The sequence below is a fragment of the Hippichthys cyanospilos genome, chromosome 12, assembly GCF_059441005.1.
Source record: "Hippichthys cyanospilos isolate Australia breed blue-spotted pipefish chromosome 12, RoL_Hcya_1.0, whole genome shotgun sequence".
Lineage (NCBI taxonomy): Eukaryota > Metazoa > Chordata > Actinopteri > Syngnathiformes > Syngnathidae > Hippichthys > Hippichthys cyanospilos.
Genome location: NC_142380.1, coordinates 19,214,963 through 19,233,656, shown reverse-complemented (window position 1 = coordinate 19,233,656; position 18,694 = coordinate 19,214,963). Strand labels below are relative to the sequence as shown.

At 44.0% G+C, this 18,694-nt stretch overlaps 1 protein-coding gene across 1 annotated transcript in view; it reads left to right on the top strand.

Annotated features, from left to right (window-relative positions):
• The first annotated feature begins 2,914 nt into the window (after positions 1 to 2,914).
• Positions 2,915 to 18,694, top strand: part of LOC148415229 (phospholipid phosphatase-related protein type 4-like) — a 60,872-nt gene continuing 45,092 nt past the window's right edge. Inside the window, exons 1-3 of the mRNA XM_088428714.1 lie at positions 2,915 to 3,345; positions 14,044 to 14,229; positions 18,246 to 18,375. Of these exons, the coding sequence (XP_088284840.1) occupies positions 3,265 to 3,345; positions 14,044 to 14,229; positions 18,246 to 18,375 (397 nt within the window). The 5' untranslated portion in view covers positions 2,915 to 3,264. The remainder of the gene's footprint in view (positions 3,346 to 14,043; positions 14,230 to 18,245; positions 18,376 to 18,694) is intronic.

The following is an 18,694-nucleotide window of genomic DNA, read 5'->3' as shown; positions in this document are numbered from 1 at the left end:
CTCTGTCAGTCTCTTTTTCAAAAGCAGAAAACCTGCCAGACAGCTGACTTGGACGGAGGAAACGTTTGATTGGTTTGCCTTCTTAACCCACACGTTGCTCTGTGAAAGTAGCATCCAAGTAGCAATTTATAAAGCAGCCAAAGAGTATGAGTCACATCAAAAGACAAGCCCTCCGTTGCAGGCTGCAATGTTTCATGTGAAAGAATTGTTTAGCAACTCCCCTAAAAAAAAAGTTGCCTCTGTTGGACGCATGTTGATCTGAAATTATGCGTCCCATGGCAAAAATCATGCATCACGGACGCAGGGACACGGGCTAATGAGAGCACTGCACAAGTGCAGGTAAGTTCAGAGGCAGGGACGGAGGATGGCTCCAGGGCTTGCATCATCATAATGGACACAGAGGGCTGCGTCCAGGATTGCATTGTAGTAGAAGGAATGGGGAGCGGGTCTCAGGCTTGCGCCACTGGAGTGGGAAAAGATTGTGACAGGTGGGCTTGCACCACAGTCAAGGCCCCTGTAAAGGTCATAAGCTGCTTGGAACATTTGGTGAGTGTTTCTTCCACTCATTCGAGACAATCCAGGTCAATAAATTCATTTAAAGGGTCCATTTCAGGCTGTGAATTTACCTGTGGGCAGTGTTCCCTCTAAGCTGCGAGTGTGCGCATTTGCGCACTGCTCGCACGATCTCAGCGCACTAGAATGTCTATGCTGCGCATAAAACACAATGCAATATAAACATATTAAATAATATTTAATATTAGACCTCATATTTATGTGATTAATTAGACCAATAATATTGTTTTCTGTACCATTTTGCATTGTGACAGCGAGTGACAAGTTTCCAGCCTATGAATGTTTCACTTATCCTATTCATCCAATCAAACGTAAGGACAGAAACGTTCCCTGCATATACACCCCGTGCTGGTTAGCTAGCTAACAACAGTGCGGAGTTAAGAGACGTCAAATGCTAACCCCTTTTCCTCGCGAAACGAACGAGCAGCGGCACATCCGCTCAACACGCCAAAGTAAAAAAAGAAATGCGCTTCCTATAAAATGGAATGGCTGTCGGAGCATATGCAAATAGAAGAACAAGCGGTGAAAGTGAGTGAGAGATTTTTTTTCTTTTTCACAACTTGTGGCTCATTTATTGCCATGGTGACAAGTGCATTATACATCACACTGTCATGTCTAAAAACATTTATTGCTCAAGATATAAAAAAATAATAATAACAAACTTGTTGAAAACGAACAGAAATAGTTGTGATTTCTTTGGCAACATTGTGCATACTTCTGGCCGCCTGGTTTACGCGTATGCTTGCTCAGATTCAAATAAAATAAGTAGGCTATATCAACATTTCCACTGGTCTCTCTTTGAATCAATAAAACAATAACTTTATTTCCACAGCAGTTCTAAAGTTCTTCAAACAAAAGTATTTCAAGTAAAAGGCAAACTTTACGGTGAAGAAACCGTGCGCTCTAATCTGCAATCAATCTCAATTGCCCCTGTGACGCAAACCCCAAGGCTCTTAAAGGGCCAGTATCATGGACCTCTCTCCCAGACTTAAAGGGGTATAAACATAAATGTTCACTGGGCAGTAAGCCAAAACAACCAATCAACAAATTACAAAAACTGAAATTTAAATTAACTTTGGGATTTTGGGATCAAAACCAATACTAATTCCAAATGCTGTGACTTGGCTCCTACAAACATGGCAACCATAGATGCATCGTTCTCCCGTATTGATCCTGGACGACGCTTTTCACCTCGGCTATGCCCTCATAAATGACAGGCTATGTGCCCAGAAGCACAGTGCTGGTCTTTACATTTGTTTAAAAGTTGTTGGACATCATGAGGTCGTGCTTTACCCTTCATTTCTTAGAGTTCCAAGCCGCCTTGTATCATCATTCCAGGGCCACAGCTAGGCCCCTGGATATGCTCAGAGCCCCCCCCCCCCCCTCCTTCCTTGCTCATTAATGACAGAATGTGAGTCATGTGATATAGGTTACTTCAGGGGCGACATCAGATGTGCACACGGCGACTCACTGTGTGCATGTCTGAAGTTGCTCACCTTGGTCCAAAGCCTGCTCAGGGAAAAAAAAAGGTAAGCGGAATCAGGACGCAGGGAAAAACAGGACAACAAAAAAATATACAAGACATGCACGCGGGTAAACACGACAATGATACAATGTATACTGAAAGAGAGCAGGAAAGTAAATACAAGCCAAAGGGATTATGCAATAAGGAACACCTGGACAAGAGACAATTGGAGTAGGGAGCTGATTGGTTCACAAGAGGGAGCAGATTCACAATCAAAGGTGGACACAATCAAATGAACATAACACTGTCTTGAGGGGACCAAAAACATGAACAAAAGCTCACCAACCAAAACTCCTAAAAAAGAAAGGAAAAAAAAAACACTAATAATAACATACAGGACAGCAATATCTGGTATACCTTGTTTTGCAAAATGCGCTTTGAGTTTTCTGATAACAGTGACACTTGTTGTATCAAGAAGATAATCTACTTCTCAAAAATAACAATCCACAGTTATTAAATAGTCCTTGCCATTGAACAAGAATAAATTAGTTCCTACCTTGCCTGTAGGTAAAGGACTGCATGCGGACGTAACATTTCTTTCTGTTGTCATTCTATTGGCATGCATACGTCACATTTCAATATATATATATATATATATATATATATATATATATATATATATATATATATATATATATATATATATATATATATATATATATATATATATATATATATATATATATTTCCCACACGCATCTATGTATAGCTAGATATTTCATTTTGCAAAATCAAAATCAATATTGTATCCTGTATAATTGCATTCAATTGAACATAAAACGACCAGACTTGTACGCGTTCGTGTTTACGCCCGAGTGCATGAGTGTGTAGGTGTGTGGGTGTGCGTAGATATGAGCTACCCTGATCGATTTTACAGCGGAGCGGAATCGGAACAGTAACGAATTCGGCATTTCACATTTAAACGGTGTACTTGTGGAACTGCTCTCCTTATCGATAGTTTGAATTTGGATGGACGTCAAACCGATCATGCCGCACTCGGGTCGAGCGCCGGATACAAGCATTTAGGAGAATCAAAGCCGAAACGAAGAACAGTCATCTGGAAAGGCGAGACACAATATTTTGCAGGAAAACGAAAGAAAAAAAATTGTCAATAACAGCGCCTTGTCTTTTGTCAACGAAACGGGAGAGATCAGCAGCAGCTCGGAATGACTACCCCAAAACGCCTGAAATTTGGAAAGGAGACGAAGAACAGCGTTACGCTGCTGCCATGTTTTTATTTTGTAGAGGTTAGTTTATCTATCTATCTATCTATCTATCTATCTATCTATCTATCTATCTATCTATCTATCTATCTATCTATCTATCTATCTATCTATCTATCTATCTATCTATCTATCTATCTATCTATCTATCTATCTATCTATCTATCTATCTATCTATCTATCTATCTATCTATCTATCTATCTATCTATCTATCTATCTATCTATCTATCTATCTATCTATCTATCTATCTATCTATCTATCTATCTATCTATCTATCTATCTATCTATCTATCTATCTATCTATCTATCTATGCCTGTCTGTCTGTCTGTCTGTCTGTCTGTCTGTCTTTACTATAAAGCGATTCAAACAGTGCTGCCAAATACAGCAATTCAGACAGAATTGCAAGATAACCAGTCAGTCATGCGATTCAATTGTTATATCCAAATTTTTGTAAGAAGCATGTGAATTTGCATTTGAACCTTCATTTTAGTCAGTGAAGCTTCATCTTCACTGCTTAGGAATGAATTGACTGAAAAAGGCACTAAATTGCCTTATATTACACAATCGCACGCACTCGTGCTTGTTTCTGCATAGAGTGGACTGGTAAAAAAAAAAAAAAAAACACAAAAACACAAATCAATGTTCAATTTGCAAATATAGACGAATGAATAAGAAATACATCAATTTGACTTAACACTCTCCAGGCAGGCGTTACAAATTTGCAACAATAACATCAGAGTCGTATTGGTATTGGTATTCCACATTAATATTGATTGAGGCATTTTTTTTTAGAAGTTTGAAAAAAAAACTTAATTTGAGCCTGAAAGGGTTAAGAGTACGAATAGATTGAGTGGCGCTAATCACAGGGCCTTAATATTTTGCTCTATTATACTATATATTTTTTTTTCTAGTTTTAAACAAAATAAGATCATATCTGAGAATTAAATATGCAAGGGAGACCAAAGAAAATTATTTTCACTTCATAATAAAATTATTTTCTGCAGTGTTATACCGTTAACTTTTCAACGTGTTAACAAAGCAAAAGTTTGGTAACATGGCTCTAATCAATTTTCAATGATTGTTCAGTTGAATATTAGGAGTCATGTTTTGCATTCCTGTGCAACAATTCAATTACAACTCTACAATACAATTTATTTGGAAATATTGATGAGCCACATATAAGAAAAACTTTGAATCTCTCTTTGTTCATCTATTGATGCGTTCGGCAACAAGACAGATGTGGAAATTTCAGTTTTGTTATGTGTTCTGTTGTAGTGTAGTTGAATGTTGTTCAATGTTTTTTTTTTAAGTCAATGTAACAACTGGTGGCACGCACAGTTGTAGCAACTGTTAGCTTTTCAAATCCCCAATTTTGTTGTACACCTGCACAATGACAATAAAGGCATTATATTCTATTTTGTTCTATTCCATTTTATTCTGTTCCCAGGTCAGGAATCGCAGACCCTGTCATTTATTTGTATTTGTATGGGAGAATTTTCTGATTTTTCTTTCATCTCAGTTGCTGTGTGTCCACATTATATTGCTCAATCTGTCATATTTCCTCCCCGCTAACCGGCTGCTAGGCAACAAAACGGAATTGTTTCATTTATTTTTGTATCCATTCATTCAGACTGGCATTGTTGAAATAGGAACATATCACAGTGGACTTTGCGTCCACCAATTATAGTTTATTTTTCAAGAATCGTTTCTTGAGGCTCATTTGCCCAAGTGGATCATCAGTTTTTTTCGATGCTTTTATTAATTTATTACTAAATCATGTGTTTTTGCTTTTTTTGAGCCAGTGAAAGAGCAACAATAGTTGAATGTTGCATGTTAATTTACATTGGTTTGTCTGTTTCATTTCTCTTCTAACCCTAATAATGAGTGAACAGTAAACTTACTGCATGACTATTGCAGGTTGTGTACGCAACTCGACTGATAAATATGTAAGGTAGGCTTTCGGGCCTCAAACTAAATAAATCAGTCTGCATTTCATTTGTTTCATTTCAAGGTTTAAACCAGGGGTGTCAAACGTACTGCCCAGATGACTTAATAAAGCATGAAATAAAAATGAATACCCGTCGATCTGCAGTCCATAATCAATCGACAAAACGTGTTCCTTTTGTAAGTAGTGTCCAAATAAATACTTCAACTTACAACTGGAAGTGACCAATTGCCACGCTTGTGCCAAATAGCTTGCTTATTGACAGAAATTGGAACATTACACTAGCGTTCATTTTAACATAAGCAACTCGCTTTGGCATGCTATTACTCAGCGCAGGTAAAATCCTTCAATCACCATGAAGAGATTCACAATGGGCGGATGTCCCCCTCAAAACCGAAAAAGGGTCAATGTGGGAGGTGTATTGTTGGCCTTTCTTCATGGAGGTTGTTATATATTTTTTGTGTTCTAACAAGTTCGTTTGTTCATGTGAGATGAGCCGGAAGCCTGTATGGGAATTTCATGATAAATAGTATTGAGAAGGTTTATGGTTATAGATCAAGTTAAAATATTTTCATTTAATGCAATAGCTTGGGAAATCCAGTTAAAAGAGCTAAGAAGAAAAAGAATGAAAAGGAAAAGAGACACATTAACATTGTACAGGAAACCTATTTACTGAAAGCAAAACATGAGATATTAAAGACCTTTATATTCAAAAACACGTATTATAGTTCTCACACATGCTCGTGAAAGAAGAATAACAATATTGATATCTAATATGGTCTGATGTCTAATATGGTCAGATTTGAGTTCCATGAAGAAATTAAAGACAACGAAGGCACTTATACTATAGTGAAAGGGAAGATTGACCTTTTTTTTTTAGTGAATTAAATCATACAATTGAAAAGGAAAACTGTACAAGCAACTCAATGAGTGCAAGTCATAAAGTGTTTTAAAGAAAACGCTTGATCTACAAGGTTGTGAACAAAGATCCGACTGTGCTTCACATTAAAAGGAGACCATCTCAAGATCAGATCAAGGAGCCACATGACATTTAACTGACGTCACAGAAAAATGTGGACATATAGGGGCTTGTGAGGACCAGTGTGTCTTATACATTGTCCCTGTGAGGGTAAAAAGAGTAAAAAAAATAATGTAATTCAAACGACAGTTAGGTATGTAACGGCGGTTCTATGAGCCCCGGATGACCGCCAGAGGTGGTGCTACAAGCACAGAATAAGCCTTCACGGAAGCGGACGACAAAAATGCATACCATCAAAAATGTCATTAATATGACATCGGGGACATATATAAGGCAGCGTCACCCGGTAGTCTGTCTCTCAGAACCTACTCGTGCAAACAACGCAGAAACAAGGAATCCGAGTGATAAGTAACTCTGGCGGTCATCAGGGGCTCATTGAACCACTGTTACATACGTAACTGACGTTCTGTTTTGCCCCTCCATACCGCCAGAGGCGGTGATAAAAGCACGGAAAGACAAATAACAGCGAGGTCACGAGGAGACACAGGCATTCACCTCAACCTCACATAGCCGCCCTGAGAATCCCAGGACCACAAACAGAAGATGAGGGGCAGGATCATCCACACAGTAGAACCTGGCAAAAGTGCCAGGCGACAACTAGCAAGCAGCAGCGCAAACATCCTCCAAGGGAACCCTTTTCAGAACAGACCAAGAACTCGCGACACTCCTAGTAGAATGGACGCAGACTCCCGAAGTCAAGGGATGTTCCAAAGTTCCGCAAGCATGCGTGATCACGTTAACGATCCAGTGAAACAAACGTTGTTTGGAAAGAGGGGAGCCCTTGGAAGGTCCCCCGTACAAAACAAAAAGCTGAGACAATTTACGAAACTACGCCGTCGCATCCACATAAAAACGCAGTGTCCGCACAGGGCACACGAGGTCGGCAGAGGTCCTAGTGTCCCCAGGCGGGGGCACAAAATGAGCGATGCGCAAAGGTTCGTTGACATAGGAAGAGGATCGCACCTTCGGAATGAACGCGGCATTCAGCTACAGTGGCAGTCCATCAGGGTGCTGCTTGATGCAGGAAGGGCTGACAGACATGGCATGCTCATTTGGCCAAGACAACGAAGAACAAAAAGCAGCCTTCAGAAAAACCCATTTGAGAGGCACCTCACACAGGAGTTTAAAAGGGGGCCGGCACAAGGAGTCAAGCTCTACGTGCAGGTCCCAGGCAGGGATGCGTGGCGCACTGTAGGGCCGGAGACGCCGGGCCCCTTTTATGAACAAAGAAACAAGCGGGTGGCTCCCTAACGTGTTACTATCATCTGCCGTGTGGTGAGCCGCAATGGCAGCGACATAAAGCTTCAACGTGAGCGACCCTTATCCAGGAGAGACTGCAGAATTCCAAGCAGGAACAGGACAAGCCACTGGGTCCGTGGCAAGCGTCCTGCACTACGACACAAACAACTTCTACCTATTGTCATACAATAACCACATGGAAGGAACCCTGGCGTTGACAATGTCAGACTGAATCAGAGCAGCAGCTCAGCAATGTGTCGGGCCCCTCAGAGGCCAAGCACACCTGATGAGGGTGGGGATTCCACACCTGACCCTCCTGCTGGGATAACAGATTTGACCGGGCTGGAAGATACCAAGGGTTGGCAAAACACAGGCTGTGGAGCAAAGGGAACCACGTCCATGCCGGCCAAAAGGGGACCACCATCAACAGTGTGTGGACCTCCTAAAGGACCCTCCGAAGCACCATCCAGATCAGGGGAAGGGGGGGGGGGGGGGGCGTATAGAAGACAAAACGGCCAAGGGTGTGCCAGGGCATCCTGCGCCAGTGGACTGCTGACTTCCATCAGAGGGAACCAAAAGGGACAGTGAGACGACTCTTGTGTGGCAAAGAGGTCGACCTCCACCTGTCCAAAACGAGCCCATATAGCGAACACAATCTCCGGGTGCAGACGCCACTCCCCTAGCGCTGGAACCCCATCAGACGAGTCCGCTACCTGATTTAGGACACCTGGAAGGTAGACTGCCCGTGGACTGGCTAGGTGGGCAGCAGTCCATTGAAGAAGGGCTCGAGCAACCAACAGCAGCCTGATGGAACTGGTACCCTCCTGATGATAAATGTGGAAAACTTTTGAGGTATCGTTTGACCGCACAAGGACGTGCCGACCCCGAAGGAATGGCAAGAAGTGGATAAGCGCCAGATGTACAGCTCGAAGTCCCAGGACATTGATGTGTTCTGCGGTATCCGCTGATGATCAATGCCTCCGAGTCGACCTGTGCTGCCGAATAGCACCTGCCGAATAGCCATCTGTGGATATCACTTCCCAGCAAGACGGCACCACTCCTAGCCGAATGACTGCGGCCACAACAGCACGCCGGCGCCACGGGGCCAGTGTGAGAAGACAGCGACGAGACACCTGAAGGGGAGGGGGGTCAACCGCCTGAGGCCTACCGTCAGGCACCCGAAAACCAGTGCGAAACCCACCAGTGGGACGAACACCACTCACAGCAGACACGCGCACTGAAGGGTGAGTGTCCACAGCAGCATACCTTCTGGTGGTGCAGGGAACTGGCGACCCCATACATTTTGCTATGCGACAAAACACAATAACGAGGCACAGAGGCGGGAAACCGAGGAGGACCAGGAATGGCGAAGCTCTGTCACGGCCGGCACACGGGCCTCATGGACCCTGAGCAACCGTTCCAGTGTCTCCACTGCACCAGAACCAAAAACTGTCCCAGGGACTACAGGAAAGTCATGCACAGTACGCTTGGAGGACTCTGTTAAGGAGGACTGAGACAACCACAGAAGACGGTGCAGGTGCAAACGCACCAAGTAGGACATCGCCCGCACGTGGTCCCTTGTCATAATAGTAAAAGCATGTAGACATGCCTCATCAAACGACAAAACCGACCCAGTATATCCTTTCCGTGTCACAGCCAGGGCAGCAAACAGCAGGTGTGAGACAGAGTTGCCAATGCGAGTCAAGCGCACACCAGCATTATAGGTCCTTGTAATGAGGTCATCCGCCATGCGACATTGTACATTAGGACAACACCGCGTACGCTGCGCAAGCTCGTTTGGTGACAAGAGCAAGGAAGCAACATCCTCCTCCACAACAGGCATGCGGGCCAAGGAACGTCCACCTGAAGCTCCCACAAAGCAGAGGGCAACAGGGACACAAGTGAATCCGCATCATCCAATACGGTGAGGGACGTGCCCCTTTCAGAAGGAGGGGAACCAACTGTGGAGTCCCTAGAATCAAACTCAGGCTTACGGAAGCATGATTCTGAAGCGAACAGAAAAATGGCATCAACATCCTTGTAAAGTTGTGGTGCAGCAACGCCTTGAAAAGAAGACGGTTCACCGGAAGCAAAGTCACTCAGCTGGAGGCACTCCTGCAACAGTGCAGACATCCCTTCTAATTGGGAACGCAAAAAGGCAACCTCAGCCTCTAACCCAGAGGCCCACTGCTGGTCGGCAGTGTAACCTCGCTTAGAGGAGGAAGCAGGCGGAGGTAGATTGGCAGAGCCGCGTTTCACATTTTGTCTGCGAACGGGCAGCAAGGAGACTGTCAACTCAACAGGAGGGGCAACGGACGAAGCCTTGTTGGACTCCAAATAACCGGTCACATCATCCACGGTCACACTCACCTGCGGCAAAGAGGCTGTGTCAACGTGCGGCGAATCACGGCAACACAAACAGCGGTTACCCCGTGGGTCTGCCAGCATAATGCGACAGCCACAACTGGAGCACAGAAAAAAGCCTTCCGTACGACCGAGAGCAGTGTGGACGCAACCGCTGAGTCGGAGACAGGTAAGAGACACGGGGCCGACAGCAGAGATGAGGAACAGGCCAAAAAAAACGCAACGGGTGCGTAATGCAGCCAGTACACCGGAATTTGGACAATAGCAACCAGACGAGATCATGTGCAAAGCGCAAGCGACGCGACACAGGCAGGAATGAGGGGAGGATGTTTGACAGACGCAGCCACGACACCAAAAGCTGGTGGGGAAGCAGGCAACACAAACAGCCGAGGAAACTTCAGACCTAAGGTTCCTGGAATTTGTGGAGAGTTCAGCCGTGCTTCAGGAGGGAGGTTGTCTTTTAAGAACAAGGAAGTCTGTCTGCCCAACAACCTCACAGTGGCTAGTCACTAAGGACCTTGTGGGGTACAGCAGTGGTCCCCAACCACCAGTTTGGAACTGATTTAGTTTAACAGTTCATTCATTTGTGTTATTTTGGCTTGATCTTTGTTTTTTGGCGCTGCCTCTGGCCGCCGTTGATATTACATTTTGTAGTGACAAGGTTTGGGGGGGTTTAAGAGCAGTCATTTGGTGACACACATGTTGTTTTCTGTGAAATCTGGCCCACGACTCTCTGAAAGTTGTACTTTCATTGAAAGAATGTTACTGTATGATAATATGGCCTTAATTAGTTTGTTTGTAGATCCAACAACTTCATCATGTTATATGGTGCAGCCCTGTATGCATTTAGCTCATACACGTTTTTGTTTGTGCCAGGTATTTATTTCCCTTGAAATTAATAGCTTTTGTTATTCCGTTTCATAATTGACTAATGTAATTTGCATACATTTTTGTACATTTTGAACGGAGGGGGTTCAAATTTTCCTGGCACCTCTCCTTTTACATTAAAAAAAAAAATTGCAACACGAATTATGTAGAAAAGGATGGCCTAATAGAAAAACAGACCTAATCATTACTGAATGCAGTACTATGGCAAAGCAGTGGAGCAAAAAAGTATTTCAGCAGACAGAATCCTTTTTGACCTACCACCTTTCAGCAACAAAGATTCCTTTCGGCAAATTGAAGGTGAACCTGTAAGCGGTATGAAGTTCTCTTTACGTATGGCCAGATGGGCCATCCATCTGGAGGTCGCTGTTTTGTTGGATACTGAAGCATGCATTAATGCTGTAAGGTGGTTTTTGTTTTTTTGTTTTTTTTTGTTTTGTTTTTCTAGCAGGAGAGGACAAGTGATATATCTACGGTTTGATAATGGTACAAACTTTGTTGGGATAAAAAGAGAACTATATGATACTGTGGCAGCTGGAATCAGGACAAGCTTCGGGAAGTTCTGTCACAGGATGGCATTCGTTGGAGCGTAAATCCACCAGCAGGTTCACAACATGGTGGCTTCTGGAAATGGATGGTACGTCTAGTGAGAAGGGTTCTCAGTTCTGTCCTACGGCAGCAGAGGTTGGACGACAATGGTCTGCATACTGTGCTCTGCGAAGGAGAGCCATTTTGAATGACCATCCAATAGCCAAAATATCCGATGACCACAATGACCTGGAGCCACTTACACCAAAACCACATTCTTCTCTTTAAAGGTAAACCAGCTTTACACCTGGGGTAAGGACCAGTATGTGAGAAAATGATGGAGGCAAGTACAACAGCCAGTATCTCTCAGGTCTTTTCTTGAAAAGATGGATACAAGATTACTTACCTTTGCTCCAAGAAAGGCAAAAATGGAATCAAAAGAAAAGGAGTTTGGCAGTTGAAAATATTGTGGTCATTATGGACTTCGCAGCCCCTTGTCGGTCCTGGCCTCTTGGCAGAGTTCTGGAAATCCTTTAAGACAACCATGGTCATTTTTCACGATTAATGTGAACCGAGTGTTGCCGGGAGCCAGTCACGTATCACGTATCTTTAAGCAGTGCAAGTGATAGGTTAGTCGCGAAGTACTGCAGTGCTGTTCTGCATTTTAGGTACATTGTGAAATTTCACCTGAAAATCGAGTATGTCATGTCTGGGCTTTGTCTCTCCTTTGGGATCGTTCATGTGGTTGAGGGGTTGCTATTTCTGGAGGTTTGGGGCAGAGCTACTGGCTGCACATCTGAGTTACTTTTGTCATTTACTGCCTATTTAAGAGCAGCGGGAGCACAGGGATGGTGTCAGATTATTCTCTGCAATTGCTAATACAGTGATCCCTCGCTACTTCGTGCCTCGCCTTTCGCGCCCTCAGTACATCGCGGATGATGAGCCGGATGATGAGCAGCAGGCAAAAAATAAATAAATAAAGAGGTACTGTGTATATAGTGGGGAGACAGTTTCCTGCATGCTAGACAGACAGGGTAACTCAAAATGCACTTGCCACTGACGTTGAACTACTGCAGTACCCATGTTTACATAAATCTTAAATTATCAAATTATATAATAACTGAATAGTTAACCCTTTCCATGCTTTGCAGTCTCGCTGCAGCCGCAGTAGTATTAGCGGGGCCCGGAAGTCTAATTAAAAGTCAAAGCTGTATATAATCAAACATGATAACATTGAGAGTTTAGACTCGAAATACCGTTTCTGGGTAAGAGATATCCAAAGGTTCGGTGAAGGTCTTTTCTCCTCTCCCTTGGCTGTGTCAACAACCTGTGTGTTTTATGATTAAACTTCCCTCTTGGACTAAGGAGGCGGCAGTTGGGGCAAGAATAGATTAAAACACCCTCCTTCTCAATCGTAAAACACACAGGCTGTTGATAGAGCCAAGGGAGAGGAGCAAAGACTTCCCGGTTTTCGCTTATGGCGGGGGGAGAGGGGTTCCGGTCCCCATTAACTGCGAAAAACAAGGGATCACTGTATACTCTACTCTTCGTGTTGTTTCCCCTTGCAGTGTCCAATCCTCGGCAAGTGGTTCACATTGCCATATCCAATGTTGATTTTTGGTTGTTCTTTTTTTTTCGAGCATTGACTCTCATCGTGATTTCAGTTTTTTTTTTTTCTTCTTCATATATATATATTTTTTGGCTATAGTGCTACTCTGGTGTTTGGTGTTGGTTATCTCGCATTTGTCCTCATGTGGTCCGCTCTTTATGTTAATAAACTATCTTTGTGTTACGTTTACTGAGTAGACACGTGCCGCACTCAATGTTTCAAAAAGAAAGAGAGAAGTCACGTATCTGCTCGTGCATGAGGAGAACGAGACAGGACCACAGGGGCTGCAGTACTGCCACGCTCTGAAGCCCTTCCCTTGTTCCCCTTGTTTTACTATTTTAGAGGTCCCTAGGTTACATGAAGGTTCTGGCCCTAAAGGGTAGAAGTGCATGGGGGAGCGATATGTGTGGCTGGAACCCAAAGTCTTGAAATACACATTTGTGAAAAAATGAGCGTGTGTGTGGCACAATGCAATATGCAGCAACATGTTCCAGTAAATCGAAAGCTCAGGTTCACAGCACTTCCTCAATCAGCTTCTTCTTTTCGGAGGAGTCTTCGGGTGGCCCTGGGCCCTGGATGCTGTTTGTCAGAGCGCTGATGACGAATGCCCTTTGAAAAGACTTCAACAAACATTATCACTAGCATGACTCGTCACACACATGAAATGTGTGGAACATGTAGCATAACATCTAATGAACAAAAAGGTGTGAAATGTATAATCAGGATATGAATCAACAACCACAAATAATAAATCATATCAACAGATCAAGAACATCTGATCAACGCAATTGACCAATACATGATTGATTAATACACGTTTTACGCAACTGAGTACTACTGATTTCTGTATTGATTAAAATATCATTGATTAACATGTTATTATTGATTGGCACATCATTGATTAAGTACCATGATTGATTAAGAGATGATTAAAGAAATGTTTAACGAATTTCTCCAACACTTTAGTTTGATACTTGGTGGTCAGTCTCTGTTTGGGTCTGCCTTTTGTTTAACTCCTTATTCATCACAAAGTATGTCTGTTTTTGGGTAGCAAATGAAACATTATGTCTAATTCATTAGTTATGCCTTCTGCGTTTGTCTTCATTGCAGCTACCTATACTTTCCCTTGCGGTCGTCAGTCTTTACTTCCTGGAGCTAACAGATATATTCCAGCCAGTGCATTCTGGGTACAGCTGCAATGACAAAAGCCTTTCTCTACCCTACATCATACCCCAAAAAGAAGTCTGTCCTCTGCCTCTGCTCTTCAGCCTAGCATTTGCCATTCCAACTGCGACTGTAAGTAGAATGCACTTAGTTTCTGCATTAACCAGTAAGCTTTATTGAGATATTTATTTTAAATTCAGCAATCATTTTTGTTATTGTTTACCATGATTGTTTTATTGTCTAATTTCTATTAGAAAGTTCAATTAAAATGTTATGTAAAATGGACACTGGGTGGAAGCACTTACCTGCAACATCACTTTGATACATGAATATTTCAAACATTTCTACAATGCACTAATCAACTGATTATCTATTAATCTGGAAAGCGTGACCTAGTCAGAACCTGCAACATGTAGCTTTTTTATTGTTATTTTTTATTCTTTACCTATTCTCTACATTTGGTGTTCTGCCTCCCTTTTTCACTGCCATTTCACTGTGGTAGTGTAAAAAAAACTGGATGTTTATTTGCGCGCAAGGGTTGGGGTGGGAGAGACATTGATTAGTAATCAAATATTGTCCAGTATTTCAGTAGGACAAGATAAGACCAGCCCTGAGCCCTTCCACATCTTTCCTGGGACTGCAGCTGAGTTACTCAGTTTCTTCGAAAGCACCTCATGTTTTGTTTGAGTTAAAATGCCCCTCAAACACTCCACTTTACAGCAAAACTCGTTTGACAGAAAAACACGTTCAAAATCACAATCAAGTACCCTGTACAGCCTGATTACTAGTACAGTTTAACAGCTGTTTAAAAAAGTAAATATTGCACAATTTGATAACATGTTCAGTATTCTAAATTCCACGCTCAGCATTCCATCCTACAAGCCTTACAAAACTGGCCAAGTTGAACACACACTGCCAAGTTTTTTCTGCCTTTATAGTGTGACGCATGTTCCTCCAAGATGATAAGCTGCAGCAAAGCAAAGGGCAAAAAAAGTTTGAATTATATCTAGACTTTGGCCATCCATCCATCCATTATCTTCCGTTTATCTGGGTTTGGGTCAAGGGGGCAGCAGCCTCAGCAACAAAGTCCAGACTTCCCTCTCCCCGGCCACTTCGTCGAGATCCTCTAGATCCCTCGATGTTACCAGGCCAGCCAAGAGACGTAGTTCCTCCAGTGTGTCCTGAGTCATCCCCGGGGCCTCCTCCTGGCGGGACATACCCGGAACAACTCACCAGTGAGATGCCCGAACCACCTAAATTGACTCCTCTCAATGTGGAGGAGCAGCATCTCGAGACTGAATCATTCTCGGGTGACTGAGCTTCTTACCCTATCTCTGAGGGAGAGCTCAGACAGTCTGTGGAGAAAACTCATTAAGGCCAAGCAACCTTATTCAAGTGTATTCGAGACCTTGTTCTTTTGGTCACGACCCACAGGTTGTGACCATATGTGAGGGCAGGAACAGAGATCAACTGGCAGAGAGCTACGCTTTTAGGCTCAGCTCTATCTTTACCACAACAGACCGATACAGCCGATCCAACTGTCAATTTCCCGTTCCATCCTACCCTCACTTGTGAACAAGACCTCAAGATACTTGAACTCCTCCAGTTCGGGCAGGACCTCATCCCTGACCCGGAGAGGGCATTTCACCCTTTTCTGATTGAGGAGAATGGTCCCAGATTTGGAGGTGCTGATCTTCATCACAGTCACTTCACACTTGACTGCGAACTGCTCAAAGAGAGTTGGAGGTCACAGCCAGAATAAGCCAACAGCACCACATCATCCGCAATCTCCCTCAACGCTTGCGCTGTACATAGAGATTCTGTCCATAAAAGTAATGAACAGAATCGATGACAAAGGGCAGCCTTGGAGGAGTTCAACTGGACAAGTCCCATTGGAAACGGATTTGACTTACTGCCGGCATTGCGGACCAAACTCGGATATCGATGGTACAGGGACCGAACAACCCATACTAACGCGTTTGCTACCTTGTACTCCCGAAGCACCCCCCACAGAACTCCCCGAGGGTCATGTCAAGCGCCTTCTCCAAAACACATGTAGACTGAATGGGCGAACTCCCATGCACCTTCGAGGATCCTGCCCAGAGTGTGGAGCTGGTTCAATGTTCCATTCTGAAAACCAGACTGCTCCTCATGAGTCAGAGGTTCGACTTCCTGACAGACCCTCCTCTACAGCAAGTCTACCATTCCAGGGGCACTGTCCCCGATGTCCATGTGATGTTGTAGAGGCATGTCAACCAGGACAGCCTTACAACATCCAGACCCTTAAGGAACTTCTTATCCTATCTTATCTTATCCACTCCTGGGAGTTCTTTGACCACCTCAGTGACTTCAGCCCCAGAGATAGAAGAGCCCAGCTCTGAGTATCCTGACTCTGCTTCCTCAAGAGAAGACGTGTCTGTGGATTTGAGGAGTTCTCCAGAGTATTCTACCCACCGGCTCACAACGTCCCAAGTTGAGGTCAGTAGCGCACCATCACCACTGTACACCATCCTGAGACGTCGGATGGTGGAAAGGAATATCGTCAAAGTCGTCCGGAAGTCGTTTTCCATGGCCTCACCAAACTCCCAAACCCACGTTTTTGCCTTGGTGTCAGCCAAAGCTCCACTCCACGTTCCCAGCAGACCCTCAAGATAGGTTTGGGCCTGCCAGGTCTGACTGGCATTCTCCCCCCCACCTACACATCGGTGCCAACACATCACCAGTTGGTAATCAGGTGACAGCTCCATTCCTCTCTTCACCCGAGTGTCCAAAACATACGGCCGCAAATCCGATGACATGACCGCAAAGTCAATAATTGTACTGCGGCCTATGGTGTCTTGGTGCCAAGTGCACATATGGACACCCCTATGTTTGAACATGGTGTTTGTTATTCACAGTCTGTGACAAGCACAGAAGTCCATTAACAAATTACCACTCAATGTCAGCTCAGGGGTGCCGTTCCTACAAATCATCACCGCTCCAGATCTCACTGTCATTGCCCTCATAAGCATTGAAGTCCCCCAGCAGAACGAGGGAGTGTCCAGAGGGAGTGCTCTCCACCACACCCTCCAAAGATTACAAAAATAGTGGGTAATCTTAATTGTTGCTTGGTGCCTAAGCCCAATCCATCCATCCCCACACCGAAGGAGAAGGGAGGCCTCCTTCTTGACCACTGGGGTCAACCCCAATGTACAGGTGCTGAGCTAAAGAGTGATAAGTATGCCCACACCTGCTCTGCACTTTTCACCGTGGGCAACTCTAGAGTGGAAGCGTGTCAAACCCCTCTCGGGAGGACTGTTACCAGAACCCAAGCTTATCCTTACTTCTCAGTCTTGTGCACTAGCCCAGGAGAGGTGACATTCCATGTCCCAAGAGCTAGGATGAGGTGTAGGCAATGGTGTTAGGCATGTTTTCCAGTTTTCTCTCTCAAACATACCTAATGCAAATGATTAGGATTATTTTCAAGCACCAGATGAGCTTGTTGATGAGTTAATGGTTTAAATCATGTGTGTTGGGGAAAGAAAACTGGAAAACATGCAGGACACCGGCCCTCGAGAATCTGAGCGCCTTTGGCTTCCGCCCAGCTCACACTGCACCTGACTCCTATGGCCCCCCTCACAGGTGGTGCACCCATGGGAAGGGGGACCCACAATACTGAGCCATGAGCCCATGTGTGCAGGCCTAGCCACCAGGCGCTCGCCGGCGTGCCTCACCTCCATGCCTGACTCCAGAGGGGAGTCCCAGTAACCTGCCTCCAGGCGAGGCAAACTCGACTCCATTTATTTTATTCATCAAGCGTCCTCCATGCTGCCCTGTATGCATTCTTGTCACACTACGCGAACACATTGGTAATAGCACTGCAGGAAACGCTCTCCCACAGTTGTGTGAACGTAGCATTAACGGCCTAGCAAGTCATTAACAACTCAACAACTTATATTGAACTATTACTTTAATGTACCGTTCTTATGAAATGCAGCCAAATTTTCAGTGTATTTTCCACAGTTTTGTTCTGCTTTTGTTATACATGGAAACATTTGTTTCTGGGACATGAGCAATCCCAAGTAGTCATTTAAATCCGGATGCAATGATTGGGCTTTCCAATATGTCATTACATTCAATTTTATTCCTGGTTATTCTTTTTTGTTTAGATCCTCATCGGGGAGGCTATTCTATTCTGCTATATATCCAGGAAGTCCTCAATGATGCAGACGGAGGCAAACATTAGTGCTGCAGGATGTAATTTCAATTCCTACATTCGAAGAGTTGTTCGCTTCATTGGTGAGGAAACTCTTTAGCAGTATACTATGAATATGCCTGTGTTCAATCATGACAGTGAATCATAGAATACAGATAAACATTCACTAAAAAAGTGCTACCATTACTTTCTGAGTCTTAACTAGGCTTGGGAACCGGCAGTTTTGGTGGAGGCCATGTCGACCCTGTCCAATTTGTAATGATTTGATTCACCAACTTGAGATGAAACTTAGATAAGATTGACTAATAACTATGTATAAATACAGTGGGCCCCCGGTTTACGAACCCCCGTATTTTTCATCTTACGACGTGGACCGCGGCATCGCACAAACCTTTCGTCCTA